At 37.6% G+C, this 20714-nt stretch overlaps 1 protein-coding gene across 2 annotated transcripts in view; it reads right to left on the reverse strand.

Moving 5' to 3' along the window:
• Nucleotides 1-20714, reverse strand: part of IPCEF1 (interaction protein for cytohesin exchange factors 1) — a 96523-nt gene that overhangs the window by 25504 nt on the left and 50305 nt on the right. For both annotated transcript variants that reach the window (XM_045544606.1, XM_045544607.1), the window contains 5 exons: nucleotides 20511-20584; nucleotides 18911-18982; nucleotides 13366-13424; nucleotides 11923-12023; nucleotides 2528-2897 (listed from right to left, as the gene is read on the reverse strand). In XM_045544606.1, coding sequence (XP_045400562.1) covers nucleotides 2528-2897; nucleotides 11923-12023; nucleotides 13366-13424; nucleotides 18911-18982; nucleotides 20511-20584 — 676 coding nt within the window. The remainder of the gene's footprint in view (nucleotides 1-2527; nucleotides 2898-11922; nucleotides 12024-13365; nucleotides 13425-18910; nucleotides 18983-20510; nucleotides 20585-20714) is intronic.

Consider the following 20714-nt stretch of genomic DNA (forward strand, 5'->3'; position numbering starts at 1 on the left):
TTAGAAGTCACAAAAAGAAAAAGCTACCTCTTCTCCAACACATAAACACACATGTAAAAAAAATGCACAATACGCAATTTGATTACTCCACAGCAAATCATCACAAATGCAAGCAAAGATTGGGTTGCTGTTTCCATAGAGATGACTTTATGTGGTTCAGTTCTTCTGGGAATTTAACCAAATCCCCAGCAGCAGGAGAAAATCATCAGCAAAAATTCTCTAACATATGGCAACTGCCAACAAATCAGTAAGGAAAAAAATACTTTCATTTTATTTTCCTTTTTACTAAGAGGAATGTCTTCACATCAAGCTGTTTGAAGAAGCACACAGATTTTGTTGGTCAGTCTGCATGTAACTCAAAACTCAATAATACCAGGTTTCTTTGTTCTTACATTAAAAGAGCTGTTGGTACCCTGCTAGGCTCCACAACACACGTGTTCCCAGAATGGCATCTAGACATGGGCAAGAACTGTGTAAATCTTCCCATGACTCTCAGTTTTGGTCCTAGGGAAAAACTCTCAATCTGCAGGGTTATCTCTCAGGAAAGAATGCAAATGGAAGGTTATTCTCTATTATGCTTTTGAAGCTATGCTCATCCTGGAGTGTGTGGGGGGGGTGTGTACGTGTGCATGAAACTTTTTTAATTCTACTTATGACCCAATGATTAAAGTAAGTTTGTAGCAGAAAGATAATAGATTTAGTACTTTTTATTATTTTCCTTAGTTGCATCAAGCCTATACCTGGAAGGCTCCTCTAAGCATAAAGTTAGAGGTCATCTAGTTCAAGATACTTAAATTCTCTCTTCAGTATATATTTGGAAAAACAAAAAATTGTGATTAATATACAATGTGTGATTAATATCTGATGAAAATGGTTGCCACAGAATGAGTAAACACCTCCAACGATAAGGAATGCATTACTTTCCAAGGAGCCCATTCGATTCTGAACAATTTACAATGTCAAACAGAAGTTTCTTATGCTGAACCTAAATCTACTTCCTTTCTACTTGCACCATTGACTTCAGTTTTGTACTTCCGAGGAGATACATTTAAGCCCAATACTTTGTCTACATGACAGCACCTTACAAACCTGAGGCCAGCTCTAGTCTCCTCTTCCCATTCCTCACAGTCCAATCTTCATGCCCCTATAATTCCTCCATGGCACTGTTTATTTCTCTCCCTACCTCCTCATTCACCTACAGAAGTAGTTTAGATTGCCAACGGCTTCATTCACTCCAGTTTTTCTACTGTAACATAGAGAGTTGGCCTACATGGGGGGTATCAAGCAAAAACACCATCCGAGTCCAGGCAGGCAACTCAACTGTGTAAAGCATCTTCAGGTAAAGCCTCAGAGAGGGTGACAACTGTGACGAATTAGAGAATTAGTACCAGCCTGAGTATTCAAATTTGCATATTTTCAAATACCACACACACACACCCCACAACTTGGTCTGCAGTTGTGATCCTTGGCCAAATTACTCCAATACCAAAAGTTAGATTAATAGAATACATCTGAAAATTTGAGAACTTAAAGAAAAATTCCTTGCTTAGGCTGGAAAAGAGGGGAGAGAAGTCATCTACATCAGTAGGCAACTCCAGCCAGTTATGGGAATTTAGCATGTCAACTTTCAATGGTATCCCAAAAAATACAAACGGAGCTCATTATTCTCTCACTGTTCAGTATCTTTTATCAGGTGAGCCTTCTCTACAGCAGAATGAATAAAGCACAATCAGAAAAGACACATCACAATTGAATAGTAATAAAAAGAAGTTAGCTCTGAATAAAAGATAAGGACCAATTATCACAGAGTATTAAAAAAACTTACATTATTAATTTCTAGCCACCATCAACTTTTTCCTTTGTTAAGACTTAAAATGTTTTTCAAAAGCATAAGCTGTGTTCTCCTTTATATTTAAAGGTTCTAGCACTGTGCTCCAAAGTGCGTGCAAATTGTCCATCTTCCCTGTAAACCACACAAGCACATTCAGGAGCTGACCGGCTAGGAAGCAGGCATTGTGGGCATGTCCCAGGGAATAAGGCTGCTCTAAGCTCATGTTGAACCATCAAGGTGATGTTATAAATACCAGGCTACAAAATCCTGATTTAACTACCACAAGCTCCAGAGCATAGGGCAGGGCTGGGGAACCTGCAGTTTTAAGGCCACATGTGGCCTTCTAGATCCTTAAGTGCGGCCTTTTGACTGAATCCAAATTTTACAGAACAAATCCTTGCTTCAAGAAGCAAGCTTTTTTCTCATCTTGGTGGGAAAGTATCATTAGTTTATGATCACGTGTCACAGTTCTAAAGCATTTGGTTAGAAACATAGCAAGTAATGAGTGGCCTGGTAGCTGGAGCTGTCCACATGCAAACTGCCCTACAAAAGCAGCCCCTTAGCTTATGCCCCCCTGACCGCTTAATTACTGAATCACCATTCCTAAGTTTAACCATTCTTGTTACAAATTAACAATAGAGTTCCATATGCATGCAAGTATTCATTCTCTAAAGAATAAACAATTTCTCAGTTTACCTCTATCCATCGTCTTTGATGCAGTTGGTTTATCTGGGACAGTTAGATGGTCTTGGTTGCTACTCAAGGAAGAAGTGTCATCACTAGATAAAGAGTTCAAAAATCCACTTTCTGATGTGACAACACTGTTTTCCAGGGCCTTGAGACTGCTTGCCTCTGAGGGTGCAGGTGAATGAACCTGCATAGCAAATGTTATAGATTGTCCCAAATCTTCAGCAGCAGATGAACTGTTAACTATGTCGAGCCAGGACTGTCTTTCTTTACATGAGGAGGAAGAACTGCTGGGTGTCTTTGTTGTGTTTTCCAGGGAAGACAAAGAACACGATGTTTCACTCAATTTGGGTGAGGATGAAGATGCCTGCTGTGCAGCCTATTTTTCACAAATAGAACCAAAAAAGAATAAAAGAAATCATGATGTAACCATCATTTCTACTTTTCATTTTCAATAGAGGTGCCCCAGGGTTCTTTCAGAAAGTGACCAATGATAAAAGAGTCAAAAAGTAAATGTATGATATTTATTTCTGTTTGACAGCCACTAGGATGCCATTCTCCAAAACTGACTTGTACAATATTGAATTCACTGTTCTAGGACCTGAAAAGTCTCCGTATCATGATTTACCATGTTCTTCAATGCTCTCCAGAAACTTAAAAGGCCTCCTTGGGGAATCCGTTAGAATATTGAAATATACCTTTAACAAAAAATAATTTGTAATCTATCGCTGAATTCACACTTATGGAGCAAAAACTTTTGAGAAAGGTGATTGGGAGAAAGAAAGACAAAGGGCCAGACAGGAAGCAAAATCATGTTACCTGAGTGGATTTCAGTGATGTGGGCAAAGTGTAGGTATGTAAGCCCTTGAATATTGCTCACATATTCTTCAGCACGTAACAGCATCAGCTTATAACTACACAGGTTAGGTGAATGTTAACTCATTCACTCTTCAATAATTTAAAAACTTTAATAAAGTTTCACCAAAGAAGACAAGAATACATTTCCAGCCTCCTAATTTATTAAAGAGAAACCAAAAGCTGCACCACAAATGATGAGAAGCGGGTTGAGGACACAGAATCTTCTGATAGCAGTTCCTAACAGGCACTCCAAGGGCGCCTGGCATCCTTGGCAACATTCTCACCAGGACACAGAGAAAACATCATGGTAACATCACCAGCAAGAACACTCTCTCGGAAAGGACTACATTTGTTCTGAAATTTTTATCTTTGTTACATTTTGATGTTGAAAGAAACTTCTATCCTTGTTATATTTTGATGCTGAAATATACACTTTCTTTTGAAAAATAGTGATAGCATATAAAAGCTGTCTTTATGGAGTTCTCTTTAATGTCCTCCATAGCAAACTAAAGATTCAACAACTCTATGTTGTTCTTCCATTTTTAATTTTGTTGGTCAATAAAATCCAAATATCTAGACTCTAGTGCTCTATGAGTCACCCTGTATCTCCAAAGGCAGGTAAGATGGACATGGCATTGTATGGTTTGGTTTCATTACATCATCCTACAGCTGCGGTTCCCAACCCCCTGGCCATGGACCAGTACTGGTCGGTGGCCTGTTAGGAACAGGGCTGCACAGCAGGAAGAGAGTGGCAGGCAAGCGAGTGAAGCTTTATCTGTATTTACAACTGCTCCCATCGCATGCCATCCCCTCATCCCCACCCCAGTCCGTGGAAAAACTGCATTCCATGAAACTGGTCCCTGGTGCCAAAAAGGTTGGGGCCTGCTGTCCTATGGGACATTCCTGTCAATTTCAAGCATTCAAATCTCCAAGGAAGTGCCAGGAAGGATATTGTTAAAGGAAGTCAAAACAGCAAACTAGGATCCTCTCCAAAACCCTCAGAATCATTGAAACTAACTCAGAATGTTGACTTTGTTCCAAATGTATATGGCTTCAAGAATTTTGCAGGTGCTAAGCTCTGAGTTTTGATGGGAAAAGCCAATATTTACCCAAGGTGTGCCCAATTGGCTTGCATACTAGAATAGACTGTCAAATAATCAATAACTCTATTTTTAAGTAACATGACATTAAAATGTCTAGTTAAGATACTAGGTGATCACATATGTCATCCCAGTAATAACATATTGGCACAGACATGAAAATTTGCCATTGAGGAACATGTCAAGTAGCCTGGAAACTGGTTACCTTAAATCAGACCATTTAACAACCAAGAAATCAAAGTTCTGCAATTCACTAAATGAAAAGTTTAGTTATCTAGACAAGGGAATGCACAACCTCCAAAATACCCAAATAAACACCAGGAATCGTTTACTCATTAGCAGGATCTACAAAATAAATATTAACAAAAATATCTATTCTGGCCCAGTCCAGACACGTTCCCCTATTGTGAGCTATTTTAGTAAAACTCAGCTTCCATGTGATCAGCTTCCTTTTTTGAAAAGAGACCAAGCATGAGCTTTTCCTGTAGCTCCTGCTGCTACTACTTTAATTTGATTATAGCAAACTGGGCTGTTTGAGCAAGAGACTACATACACAGTTGCTGCAACACTTTCTGCAAGGTTTTAAGAATCTCAAAACTCTGCTTCAAGGACTGAGGAAAGACCTGGTAAATCAGCATCAGCAACATCTGTGAGGTGTATTCCTGTTTGTGGTACGACTCAAACACAGTGCTCTCAATTTCTCTAGGCATCGTGTAACACTTAAACATTTGATTTTACAATGGAGAAGAGTGAGCAAAACTAAAAAAGAGAAAGAAAGAATGAGAAGAACTGGAGAAGAGGAAAAATGAAATGAGAAAAACACTACGTATATTATTAGGTTAGGAGGAGTTTTCATTGAAAGAAAGATTGACAAAATGCAAATTGAAGTGAACCTGGAGTTCCGTTTGAGGGGATTCAGTATGGGAACATGCTTTGTAGAGAGTGCAGTGCCAAGGCATGCTCTGTTATGTCTAACAGTCTGTAGCTCCTAGTAGCCAGTGTCAGGCAGAGAACTCTAAGCTGAGTGCCTCTGTGAACCATTCGTGCAACATACTCATAAAACTACCCAAAGCAAATCAAACGAAGGTAGAAAGGAGTGACAGTTTCTCCTCTCCTCCCCACCTCTGCTTGGCTAAGATTAGCCTGTCATTCATGTGTCAGCTCAAACACCAGCTGCTCCAGCGAGCCTTCTCTGATAGCCTCAGGGCCAGTTAGGAACCTTTGCCTGGTGCTCCTGGGCTTGCTTCTAGCATACCAAGTGGAATGTCATTTTATTTTATTTGTCTACTTCTATGGTAATTATAGATTGGTTTAATTTTTTTTTGGTGTGCTACTTAAGAACAGGCTGTTTTTAATCATTTTTGCATCTCCATTTTTTTGCATCTGCACCTGAAACATAGATGCTAACAAATTAATGCCAACAAAGAATGGTCTAGAGATCCAGCTATGTTAAGAAAAGCACCCTGAGTAGTTCAGCCTCTTACTGAGGAGTTCCCTGCAATTCTCCATAAAGTTGGTGTGGATGAGTTATCCTAATCCCAGGAGCTAGGGTTACTGGTACCAATTACAATGCAAATAGTCCCACAAAATGTTCTCACAATCTCAAATAAGATTATTATCTTAATAATTTAATTAGATATTAATAATTGTATGTGGTTTCATTCATTTCAGAACATTTGGGTTTTAAATATTTTATTTTTAATGAGAAAATTAAATATATTTTAAAGATCTTAGTTTTAATTAAGGGACTAAGATATGATTAAATTAAAAATTAATATTGATTTTTCCCATTTTCTAAATAGTATTTTTTATTGAGGATGATTAATTCAAATGTTAGTTAGCTCTAAAAATCCTTTTTTAAAAAACTCTTTTCAAAACACAAGTTTGACATGGTGAAAAAGTTTAAAATGGCCACCAAAAGCCTATAATTAGGAAGAAGTGAGTCAGCAGAGAAATCTGAAGTACCATTACTGAAAGTGTATGGAAACAAAAAAGAAAATACAGGCATAACTTAAGACTAAACAAAATAAAACCAAATGATAAAAAAGGAAGTAAAGTACACAGTTTCTTTCCTTTAATTGGCCATATTAATAAAAACAAACCAGTCAAGTGTTGTTAAGCTCTAGGAAGTATTATGTTTACATGACTCTAAAAACCAGGAGACCTTGTATCATATACTCCCTCCTCTGTCAATGACCTTTCTGCATGACCTTGGGCAATGAATCCACTCATCACTCTGATCTTTAGTATCCAGGGACCTTGGAGAAGTGATTTTACCTCGAAGTCCTATTTTACTGGTTTCTTGCCTCCACCATTACCTCCTTCTCTGCCCCAGTTCATCCTCCAAACAACATATAGAGTATTTCTAAAACATAAAACAGATTACAATATGCCTCTGCTGAAAAACCTCTAATAACTATCTATCACAAGTAGAGAAGTATCGATAGTCTTCATTAGAGCTGAGAAGGCCCAATGGACCCCTAATGACCACTCCAGTTGCATCTCCTCCCCACTCATCCACTTCCTGCCGGCCACACTGGCCTTGTTTCCGTCCCTTCAGCACATCTCCAAGTCCTCCTGCCTCAGAGGCCCTCCCTGCACATGCTTTTGGTTGGCTACTTTCTCCCCATCACTTGGACCTCAACTGAAATGTCATTCCTCAGCAGGGTCTTCCCTGACAGGGGTAGACAGAGGAACATCCTCTCCATCCCCATCCCCTAGCACATTGCCCTATTTTATATTCTTCATAGCACTGATCAGTACTTGGGACAATTTGTTTGAATTAAAATTTATTGTCCCTCTTCCTCAACCTGGAACTTAAGATGCTCAAGGCAGGAGACACAGTCTGGTTCAGCTCAGCATCCCCGTATCTGCCATAGTCCCTGGCACATGGCAGACACACAAAAATATCAGCAGCCTGATGCACTCAGATTTACCAAGAGATGTAAATGATATAACATGAAAGAATAGTCTTAATAAAACATAAATAGCTCGTAAGTGCTACTTACGATAGTTACATTTATTTCTCTGGAACTGGGCTTCCTCATTTGTAAAACTAATACAAGATTTTTTTGTGAGAGTCAAATGAAATCATCCTTCTCAAAGCCATGCAAAAGCACTAGACAAGTAGTATTTTTCTCATTCACATAGGGAAATATATGCAGAGCAATAAATTTGTGGGGGTTGCGCAGGAAATCCCAATAATCACCCACTCGCCCATCCATCTGTCCATTAAATGTTTATTTAGTTTCAAATATGTACTAGGCACAATCAAAAGTGTTGTGGGTAAACAGAAAGATATTGGACACTGCCTCTGACATTAAGAAATTACTAATTAGAGAAATAAACCAGATAACACAAAATCTATAATCCAAGGCAGATTATGATAACAATGTGAAAAAAGCATCAAAAAACAAAGCTCTACAGAAATATAGAAAGTTCAGAAGAGGGCAAAATTATTCTGACATAGAAGACTAGAGAAGCTGTCGTGAAGGAAGACACATGTAAAGCAGTCTGGAAAAATATTGAAAAGGTGAAATTGGGGTTGGGGTGAGAGGCAACAGGTTTTGCAAGTGAAGAAACTTTATAATTAATTACAGGTGCAAGAGCAGGAAAGTCTGGAAAGCTTTTGGGAAATAGGCAGTTTCTCCAGCTGATGGCAAAGGAGAAATCAGCCACAAGATTTAATAGTAGTCTGAAGAAAGTCAAGGGCCTTAAATACCAAGCCAAAGAGTCAGGAATTAATCAGATAAGCATTGAGTATTCAATGGAAGGTTTTATGCTGGTGAATCAATATTACCAGAACTTCACTTTAGGAAGACTAATTTGGAGATGGTTTTTTAAAGGAGGGAGAGAGGGGGGGACTAGAGACAGGGAAAGAAAAGTAATACTATTTCAATAATTCAGGCAAAGGCTAATGAGGGCCTCAACTAGGGAGAGAGAGTGGAAGGCAGGAGAGGGGTTGCAGAACAGCTGATTACTGAGATTTCCTCCACAACCTCCACAAATTTCTTGCTCTGCATGAAATGCTCTGTCAAAAAGCTCCCCATTTGCAACTTTTTTTTTTTTTTTTTTTGAGACAGGTCTCACTCTGTCACTCTGGCTAGAGTGCAGTGGCATCATCATAGCTCACTGTAAGCTCGGACTCCTGGGCTCATGTGATCCTCCTGCCACAGCCTCCCCAGTAGCTGGGACTACAGGCACATACCATGATGCCTGGCTAATTTTTCTATTTTTTTGTAGAGATGGGGTCTTGCTCTTGCTCAGGCTGGTCTTGAACTCCTGAGCTCAAGCCATCCTCCCGCCTCAGCCTCCCAAAGTGCTAAGATTTATAGGCGTGAGCCACCATGCCCAGCCATTTCTAACTTCTTTAAGAATAGATGGATGTCCTTCCCACTATCAGTCTATCAATATCGTGAGGCCTTCCAAAGAAGAAAGAGTAAAAAAAAAAAAAAGTTGTTCACTCAGGGCAGATCCTGATGTGTTTTTTCTTATCTTGTGGAATGTGGTTCAGCCCATTAGAAGCAGACTGCAAACTGGTCTGGTGCTGAAGTTCCACTGCTTACCTTTACTCCATAGCAATTGGAGCAATTGGACATTGAATTAATTTTTTTCAAGATTTTAAAATTTTTGTGATAGTTTTCCGGAATACTATTTTTACATACTGTTGAGTTCATCATCATAAAATGAAAGTTCATTATCCAAAATATTTTTTTTAAGGCAAGAACTTGGGAAAAAAATTATTTTTACCCACAGGCTCATGTATCTAAGTCATGGCTAGCCTATACCATCTTGAGCCAAAAAATAACATAATTCATGTTCAAGATAAAAGTTACCATGATTTTTTTAAATTTTCATTTGGTTAGATAAAAAGCCTAAATATTTTAACCAAGTGCCTTGCATGTCTGTTTTTCAGAAACAAGAGAAAACAAAAACAAAATCTGCCTGGGGAATATGTGAGCAGGAGGAACATATCCTGTTGCTAAGGGAAAAAAAAAACTCTAGCTGTTCAACATTTATCTTACTATTTCCAATATATTTCTTTAGAAAATGCTACATTAGTGGCTTGCCAAAAGATGCTCAACTTAGAACTTTTAAGAAATAGCATTTGACTGATGATTCAGAAAACGTAAAGATTCTTCTGAGTTCAGTGACCTAACTCGCGGGTCTCATAAGCATTCTTTCATTTATTGCTTTAAAACAAGCATTCCCTGGGCTTCTGCCGTGCGTCAGGTTAGACTGTCACAGTCACTGCAACTGAGCCGTGAACCTTCATCCAAGAAGACAATTTGGTTGCTTTTACTTTCACCAAGTAGAGTTCTAGATGCCTGACAATGCCCTTAGCAATCTGTGATCCTAGTTTGCCACTATAAAACTGAAAATCCCAATATCTACAACTAAAATAAATCACAAAACAGTTACATTGGTGGGCACCGTGGGAGGGAGAAGGAATTTGAGGAAGAGATGGAGGCAGAACCAACCAAATATTTGTGTATTACAAGTTAAATTAGGAGAGAGAGACACAGAAAGAGACAAAGAGAAGCTAAACAAAAATATATGATTCTTTATTAAATCAACAACAAAGGAACATATACTGAAGATCTAGTCAGTACAGTTGATGACTTTTTTAAGAGCAATAAAGGGTAATTCAACAAGAAAGTTGTTAAAACCTGGGAGACACTTTAAGTCTAGAGATAGGATTAATTTTGAGTGATATAAAGAAAATAAACGCTTTTTATAAATTCAGAAACTTATTTTCAAAGAGGAGAAAGATCACGTTAGGAAAAAGTTATGTATATATTAAACAGGAATATATCGTAAGTTCAAATATTGGTCTAAATTTTACCATATTCAAAGTTTAATTTTGTTTATATCTAGCTTAATTTAGGCTAATCATATTCAATAGAGATTTTAATAACATATTCATTCAACAAATAATTATTTCTTATCTTGGCTGCTAGTCAAATAAATTAGAAATGTACCAGAATTCTCCACTGAAAGTGTGAAAAAATGGTAGAGGTCATTATTTAAATGATCAATTTGATACTTTAAAAGGAAACTGACAAAACATGAAGATGAAAACATTATCAAACAGAATAGAAATTCTGGCAGAAGAGGTCTGGGATGTGAATGAGTTACTGTAACCTGTCAGAACCTGTCTGCATTTGGGTCTATGGATGGACAAGTGTCATGGCCCAGTGGAAAGAACATGTCCTGTAAGGCTGGACAAACTGGGATTCCCAACTCAGGCACTGTGTTCACCGAGTGTTTAGCTATGCCATTCCACATCTCTGAACCTCAGTTTCCTCAACCATAAAAGGAAGACAGTTATATCTACTTCCTCTTGATCTGGGAATAGAAAACAACTTTTTAAACCAGGAAAAAAGGCACTAACTGCAATGGAAGTGATGGATAAATATGACACATTAAAATCAAGAACATCTGTTCAGAAAGAGAAATCACGAAACAGAGTTTAAAAAAAAATGAAAAAGGAGATTAGCTCACTTTTAGCTGACAAAGGACTAATACATAGAATAATAAATTAAGAAAGTATATAAATCAAGACAAAGAAGAAGAGGAGGAGGGGAAGAGAGAGCTAAGAATGTACGAAAGAGTTAACAGACACTTTGCAAAAAAGAAATCCAAATGGCTAATAAAAACGAAAAGATGTTTGGTCTCATTAGCAGTCAATAAAATGCAAATTAAACAATACTATTTTTCAGGGCTATCTGGAGGATTAAATGATTATATATATAAAGCACCTACATTAAGTCCTGGTTAATGGGAGGTGTAAAACCATAAATCAACTTCCCCAGTGATCCTTGTTTGACCCTTTCTAGGGGCCATCACTGTAACACTAAGTCCATCCAAATATGAAGCGACCCCCATGGTCTCAACATCCATTAATAATATGAACTTACATTAGGTGCTTCCAAAGCTTAGAACCAAATTTGGACTCCTCTCTAGTGAATATAGAAATCATTCGATATATGATTTTAATGCACTGACCTCATTCCTGGCTTCCTGCTATCTTTCTCACTCTACTTTTCTCTTCATACTGGGTTTTTTTTTCATCTTCTTTAAATTTACTTTGTGTTATTATAGTACACTCATCTAGGCAAGGCACTTAAATTCTTTCAGAGAACAAGTAGGGCATAAACATTATAAAATAAACCTTTTCAAGCATTGGCCTATCACTTAGAAGCCCTTTGCACTCCCATGAATCCTCTGAGCATATGTCTGTGGGTCACACAGGAACAGACTGAGATTGTCACACTAGTGGGTTGCTATAGAGAAGGCTCAAAATCAGCCCCCTGAAAACTGCACTTGCTCTTTGGCAGGTACCTTAATTTAGCCTATTCTAAAAATGTATTGGTCAAGGTAGTTTCTTCCCAGTTGGAAGGAATGACGTCCACACATTGGATCAATAACCAGCAGACTACTTACCTCGGCACATAGCGAAGGAGACTGAGTCTGGGATGAGTAAGGAGGGGGTGGTGTCTCTGCAGCTATTTCAGGATCTTCCTGTTCACTTTCACTGTAACATTCTATAACAAAAGTGAAAATGCTTAATGTTTCAATGCTGCCATCACTTGTTCCATAATGCATGAGCAGAGGTTTTTCTCCGTCTAGCTACTGCAATTGCGAGCCACTTCAGAAAGTCCATATCCAGTGAACTACCTGGTGCAAGGGAATTACATAAGCGGGAAAATAAATGGCCACCCCAGGGCTTCTGCTATCCAACAGCATTCAATACGCAGAAAGAGGACCAACTGTAGCTCAGGGAAAATAAAATAATTCCTCAAAAGAGATGTGAATCATATACTAAGAGAACATAAAATCAGTAGTGATTAATTTTAATCATAGGAATCCTAATGAGCTGAAACTGGCAGGAAAACTCAACCATCAATGGTGCATGGAGAGTGAAGGGAGGACCAGGGTGAGTGAGGAGGCCGAGCCAAGTGTGTGGAGAGCCCTATGGGATGGATACAGAACGCAAAGCTGAAGGGTCACTGAGGCCATGTGATGGAAGGCTTTAAATGCCAGGACAAGGAGAAGTCCTGTGTGTAATTGTTCACCCCCTCACAACTATTGCATATAACTATCAATATGCAATAGTTGCTTATTTTATGGACAAGAGGACCAAGAAGATGGTTAGGACACTGATTTCATGGTATTGTATTGTATTCCTTTAATGTTTTAAGTCAAGTTGCCACTTTTTCATTTTTAAATCTAAGACTTTATTATTTTGTTATCCCAAGATATAACTACCCACTTCCAGTTCCTGAGTCTTATGTGGCCTCAGCATTTCAGACATACTATCAGCTCTGTGGCCCTGGGACCCAAAGCCCTCCCTCTTCTCCACACTAAGGAGTAACTGCATCATTATGGAGAATTAGACTCTACGAGCTTTTGGACCCTGAAAGCTACAGACTGAGCTAAAAATAAGGCCTGTGTTCCAATCTGACCTTCAGGTTCCTAGCACAGTCTTAAACTCAACACACACCTGGCGGAAATATTAAAATCTCAGGAAATGGTGGGATGAAAGTCATCTGACCAGATCACGACGAGACGGTGTCTATGAGTAAGAATTCAGCAACTGGGGCAATCAAACATTTGCATTGGCGACAGAGATGTCAGTGAAGCCCACAGCTGCACAAGTGTGGGTGAAGTGTGAAAAGCATTCATAGCCAGCATGGGAAGCTCTGTTCCATGTTGGTGAATCTGTGTGAATATGTCTGTCTCCACATATTCTCACATCATTCTAAATACCAAAGTATGCTTCATCAGGATCAGACTATACATAGAACCTGACATTGTCTTTTTCATCCTATTTCAACTTATTCTAATATTCTTGCTGAATTTTCAAAAATTTAAAATAGAACATACCTTCATCCTTTGTAGTGGATTCATGATGGATTACAGCTAATCCAAGTTTATTTAACCACCTAAAATTCAAATAGAAAGTAAGTGTTTGACCAAAGACGTTGGTTCACTACCCATTCACCTTCCCCCTAGACCTTGAAGTAGGATATTGTGCCAGACTTTTTTATGAAAGTAAGTCACAATTCTACTGCCAGCATCAACATTTCCAGAAACAGCATAAGTTTTTGGCATTGAAATTTAAGGCCTTTGGTTTCATAATACTTTACTTACAGAGGTATCCCTTACAAGACAAGAAATGAGGTGGCCCATAAGCCTGTTGATTAATGTGGGCAGCTAAATTAGATATTCTAAATATACAAACACATATATCTTCTTCTGTAATTGTGCATTTGAAATCTTCAGCAACCATCAAATCTTTTATCATTGTGTTTTGTAACTTGGCCATTAAAGTTATTGGCTGTTATCTGTGTAATTCTTAATAATGTCTGTTTATTTTAGGAAAAAATAATAGGAATATTTTTACTCGATCAGTAAAATATCTGGTGAGAATTTGACAGATATTCCTAAACTGAAGGAAATTTTAATGCCTTGAAGAATTTTATGTAAGGTAAAAGTCGACAATGTCCTATGTACCATTTTATTGACAATGAATTCCAGTTAAACATCAACAACAAAAGTAGAACTAGACATACCTTAAGAAACTCAAACTTGGCTTATGATTTCAGATTACTATAGTTCCTTCTCAAGGGTTTAGTTAGGAACATATTTTAAAACTCAAATTTTTAAAAGATAGGACACAAAGTATGTCTATTTCATATATTCCTAACTATATAATTTTATAGTTACACAGAAAACATTATTTTGAGACAGTGAAAATCTAGATGATTTATTTCCCACTTCTTTCCAGTTTTCTATATTCTTTAAAATACTCCGTATTATATTATATTCTTTTTTTTTTTTTTTTTGAGAAACTAGAGCATTCAACAGCGGCCTAAGTCAGCCAATACTGACAAAATTACAATAACAATGCTATGCATTTATCAGTTCATTTATACTTTTGATTTCTCCTAGTCCTGCAATACCTCATGAACAATGCAGTATGCCACATTTACACCAGGACATAAATATTGCACATTCCCATGTCTACAATTACCACCTGATTAGGAATCCTTACCCAATCCTCAATCTGCCATGGTCTTGCCATATCCCTTATTTTTTAACAGGAAATTTATAATAAATTTTATTTTTAAAAATAAACAAAATAGGAGTTTCTAAAGAAGGAAGATGAGCTCTAGCCCCCTTTAAGGAGTTCCCTTCAGCACCACCATAAACATGGGCTATCTAGTGGCCACTTAAAATTGGACCAATAAAGAGCCCAGATTACGCCATAGGAACCCAAAGATGTTTATCAAGTCTCAGTAGAATAATAGACAAAATAAAGGGACAAAAAATTACAAGAAGAATCCAAATGGCTAAACAATATATGAAAATAATTCTCAGTCTTGATAGTACTTTAGGGAATATATATGCAAACACAGAAAAATATTTTCAACACTGGATAGAAAAAAATTAAAAATATTGATTTCTAGCATTTAGGAGAAAATGGAAAAATGAACATTCTCATCCTTTGTTGAATTGACCATGAAAATTGACACAGCTGATTTTGAGCAGGCAATATGATGATATTATTCAAAATTTAAATATCCATTTCCTTCACCCAACAATTCCAATTATAAATATTGATCCTACACAAACACACTTTAGTGCAAATAAATATGGAAGAATGTTAATTGCCAAGAAGGCTTGTAAGGGCAAAAAAAAAAAATCCATTGAGACAATATAATTGTCCATTAATAGGAAAATGGATAAATAACTTATGACATTGATTTTATCAATACTATGTTCCAACAAAGCTAATAAAAAGGCTAAAATGGGGAGGAGGGTTCTGTAATAACCTGGAAAAATCCTAACATACTGTTAATTGAAAAGAGCAAGTACAGAACAATATGTTTAGTCTGATCTAATAATGTACTTTAAAAACCATTAATATATACTTGTGTATGTGCATAAATTGGTATACAGAGAAAATTATTACATATCTAATTGTTAAAAGTGGTTAACCCTAGAAAGAGTAGTTGAATTGGAAAGTCAAGGCAGGGGTATGAGAAATTTTTCACTTTTTCTACCTCTGTATTGATATTTTTTATAAGAATATGTTTTATGTATTACTTAACTAAAATAAACATTTAAAAGTAGGAAAAACATAATAAATTTATTGGTTCGCTTTTTCAAATATCATAATTTTTAGCTTAAATCTGATTTCATAATTGTATAAGCTGATCCTCCCCCTAAAAAAGCATCTAAAAGTGAAATCAGAAAAAAATTTTTAAAAAGATAAAGACAAAAAATAGTTTAGAATTGAGAGTATCTGAAACAAGAAAGGGCATTTCTAAGCTTCATTTCAGAACCTGGAAATATAGTAAAATGGAAGAGTATTGACAATAAAGAAAAGATTCCTCTCAGCCCTTACCCAAAACTCCTGTCCTTCCCTTGCAACCGTTAGTTACTTGTGAAAACCTGGTGATTGTTTAGAATCTTGTTTGATATTTTCTTTCTAGGACACACTGACACCGGCTCAGAGTACCTTCTTTACTAAGAACATTTTTTAAACATTATGGCAATAGGAAAACTTCTATTTGTGGCTAAATAGATGGATGCACAAAAGGACTTATATTTACATAAAAGAAGATGACAGATGTTTCCTGGGAGTTTGTTGTATTTTAACATGATGTGAATATTGTGTGTGTTTTGGAGGAGAACAAGTGTTAAGAAATCAATGTACAAAACAAGAATGTTTTTCCCACAAACACTGAAAAAGGTAACTACTGTCTCTGCTTAGAAACCAACTCTTTCATTACGTTAATTACTTATCCCTGTACTTTTAAATTGAGAATCACTGCAGAACATGTGGAGTTTCTATTAAACTTAATTACCTTTCCCTTCATCGTCCCTGAGAGGACTATCACCATCCAGAAACGCAGTTACCCAAGGAGGGGAACTTCTAAAACAGGACTCATCACTGCAAATGCCAACCCTCACTCTCCTACACCCCTGCATCTCACTGAGTAATACCCAGGACTGGCTCAAACACGCTGCATCAGTAAGAAATGAAGCTCTTCAGGTGTTATCCAAAATAAATCTCTAAATATCATCTGCATTATCTTGTGGGATGAGGGAGAAATTTCACTGTTGACTATTAGAAAAAGTCATCTTTGGAATAATAAAACTCCATAATGATATTATAAATATAATAAGTTATGATATATTTCAGGCACAGATAAAATGAACCATTTGCCTATGAGTGGCCAGATGGGCATTTTTCAAGTATAAAGGTCACTGAGAGATTCAAAAACATGGGATTAAAATACCTCAAGTTCAAATTTCAATTTATATCTTGTTTGTAAGCTGGAAAGATAACCACTAACAGAATTTCAAGTAAAATTAACTGGTCTTCACAGCATAGAGAGGCAGTAAGATCTTGGTTTCGATAACTGTAAAAGGCTTTGATTAACCACCGACAGGATTAGAGTATTATATGTATCACATCTATGCTAATCCTCACGCCACTCTACCATGCGACCTCTGTCATTCGATAGGCGTCTGTGGCAGGAAAACACAGAGCCGAAGCTAAATGGACCAGAAATGTAGACAAACACCGAGGAGGTGAGGAAGGGAAGTCGGCAGGTGAACAAACTCTGCCGTGTGATTTAGAGAGAAAATCTGCCTGAAATACAACAGATTCAGATGACCAGGGGAGGGGGGGGTCTCACAGTTTTATTAATTTAAAAATGTATTTTATATTATAGGAGAAATTCACTAGGTAACAAAATGCTCAGAAACAATTGTTTTTCTGGTAAACAGTCTCACTCACCTCTTGCTGGAGAGAGGACTACTTTGAGAGAATCAGCCACAGGATGAGTGGAAGCATGTGGCCGGGGAAGAAAGCCGGAGATGCAAGGCACTTACAGAGAGAAAAAGCCAGGGATGGCAGGAGACGCTGGGGAAGGGGCGGGCAGCACTGTTTCACCACCATTAAAGACTAGAACAGACTAGTCGGGACTAACTGCTCGGCGTCACAGGGCTCCAAGGACCAGAGGACAAGACCTTGTTCCTCCCACATGCCGCTTACACAGCAGGGTCTTGCTACTCAGGATTTAGCTACCAATGCAGGTTAAAAAGATAAGTAAAGAGCTTGAACAGTGAAGATTTTAAAATCCTCTCCTCTTGTGTACCTGCTCTTATCTTTCTAAGATGCTTAAGAAAGCCACAGGGGAAAAAGCTAAAATCAGAAAAAGAGTAGAAACAATCTCTCTCTTTGTCCAATCAAATCAGTGACTTGTTTGGAAGACTCAATTAATTCCTTGCCTTGTCATTTCTAACACAGGGCTTCCCAAATTTCTGGTACAAAGCCATTCTGCCCTCATCTGAAGGGCTGTGGTGGGGACATGAGTGCAGGGGGCAGATGACAATGCTTCTAGCTGGACAGGGCTGCTGACCGGATGTCCTGTAGGAAGTGTATGCGTGTGTGTCTGCACATTTGCTGAAAGGCAGTTATATTTTGTTTCTAGGGCAAAAGGGTAGCTGCTTTAATTTTCTAGAGCAAGAGGGTAAAGAAAAATTATACAGGGCATATAGGTAAGAAAATCATTATGAATAAATAAAATAAACTAAGCATAAACTGTATGAATAGAGGGATTAAATGTAGTTTTTTAATTGCTATTGCCCAGCATCTGCTGCATAGTAGGTGTTCCATAAACATATTTTCAATTGGTGACGGGAAAGTAATAAGAGACACTAAGAATTGTGAGAATAGGGCTAACTTGAATAGAATGCCTTCTGATGCCTCAGCTCAGCACCTTAAATTCAGCTTGATTCAAGTAACAGCCGTTTCATCACATCTGAATCTAGAGCAGTAGGGGACCGTGTAGGGCTGGTAGTATTCCACGCATACAGCCCACTTAATTAAGCAAAGCAAACCAGAAATGGAGCTAAGCATCTAAAACGTTAAGTTAGACATACTCTGAGCACGGACAGTTTGCAAAATGTTCAGGAGGATCCCCTGAGAGGAGATAAACACAAGAATCATCACGATAATCACACAGCACATGTTAAATGCTGTGGGGAGATTTTGCATGTAGAAAGCTGAGAAATCAGTTACATAATCCTTTCAAATCTTTCTCCTTGTGCTGGAGAGTCTCATCTTCACATTTTCTTATGTCTTCTGTCTATTTCTTTCTCAACTCAGGGGTTCGCTCAGAAGAATCATACAACCTCTTCCTAAAATAGCCATTTTGATATGCATAGTTCTCCAAAATGCTTCCAAATAGTAGAGAAGAAAGCAAGAAGACCTTACAACTTCTAAAGAAATTAATTCTTAAACAGAAATAAATAAAACAGTAATTGATATGAACACATGCTTAAAATTCTAATACCTGACCAAAGTAATATACTCCCATGAGGGTTGGATTTACTGATTTCCTCTACTTACACATTCATTTCCTGCATGTTCTCAGCTGCAAAATAAAAGGTCTTGATCTGTGGGTGGCTGATCTTAAAAGCACTAAAAGGGGGAAAGGCATAAACATATGAGAAATTAGTGTTTGTAGTCATCAATGAACCTAAAAGCAAATCAGTCAAATATAAGCTTTATAAGCTCGTCTGCTCTGTAAATTTATAAAAAAAAATGATTTAGTCATATTAAATACCTATTGTCTAGTCCCTATTTCACATAGTGAGCTGAGGGTCAATTTATTATGTCAGGACATCTATAACAGGACTCTTAGCTGCTCCATAGTGTCCCCTGAAAACACAGAGGCATATCCTTTCCTTCTCACTTGCTAACTGGTTTGCTATAAAGACACAATAAATTAAAATTTAGAGTGATAAAGGTATCACTTCAAAATACTCAGATCAACTCCATCAAGCAAAGTATTTATTCAAATTCAATCACATACACAGAAGAATTTTATTTATAGGAGAATAATCAGGTAGGGAACTTCCACACTGTGACAACACATCAGAAACCTTATCCAAGGAGGCTTTTATTAATAAAGGAAAAATACCGGGTTGGTTTCAGTTGAAAAGTATAAAACATTACAGATAACAAGCAATAAAGTGTGTCCATTTCACCATTTAGACCGGAAGTCCTGTAGCACAGGTCAGGGTTTTTATAAGTAACCAGTCAAAAACCACAACAATGAACACTGCCCGTGTGTCACTGGAGATGTGCAACTGCAGAGAGGCAAAGACTTAAAGCTAACACCAGTTTATTCATTTTCTTAGAAGAAAACAACTAATCAATTGCTGCAACTAGTAACATAGGACAATAAGGAAATGCCCGTTTCTGAGAAGACTGGAAAAGATGTCAAAGTTAGAAGAAAATAATAAGAAAAAGGTGAACGAGGACACATATGCAAAAGACAGCAGGATGCTATCATGGGAAAAGTGCTTGGCTAGGAGTGTGGTTACTTGGGTTTAAAGCCAGCTTCCCCGTGAACTCTAGGCAGGCCACAGACTCACTGGGCTGTCTCTTTCTCAGACAAACAAGGACCATGACCTGACAGCTTCTTTGGTCCCTGTCAGTTCTCAAACCTTTTGGATGGACTTAAATTATATCAAGGTGTAATCCCCAAGCTTAAGACATCTCAGAGAATTCAATTCCATGGGTGCTTTGACAGCTCCATGAACTGAAAAAGAGAAACTGTTCCTGCTATCATAGCCACAACTCTGGTGAGTCTTATTTAACTATTTGTTCTTCTCTTTACAAGGACAAAAACTTGACATCTGACCTCCCTGCCAGTCCTGGATGCAAGCTTGTTTTTATTCCATCTCAGACACAGTCATAAACAACATTCCATGCCAAGGCTTCATGGGGGTTTTAAATCCCATCTGCTTCACGAAATGAAATTCCAGAAAATGAGAGGTTAAATGTTTCCATTACTATTTAGGGTGCCAAGCCATAATGCTCAAAACTCTCAGACATTTGAGTGTTTCCTTCACTCGCTTCTAAATCACCACATCACTTGATGAACATTATGAAGAGATATTATCGTAGCTCAGAGTTTTGTGGAGGATGAGAGACAACTTACTGTTTTTTCTTGCATTCAGATGCTCTTTCAACAGTGAAATCAGGCAGGTTGACAAATCCATCAGCTTTCTCTGCCTGAAACAAATACATACCACAAATAGAAATAAATGCATCAATCCTAGAGTTTAGTCGATTAGATGACACACATGGAACAGAGATGGTAAAAGTGAAATGAGGGAGAATCAAAAGATACCTCCCTCAATCA

Source organism: Lemur catta, chromosome 2 (assembly GCF_020740605.2).
Source record: "Lemur catta isolate mLemCat1 chromosome 2, mLemCat1.pri, whole genome shotgun sequence".
Lineage (NCBI taxonomy): Eukaryota > Metazoa > Chordata > Mammalia > Primates > Lemuridae > Lemur > Lemur catta.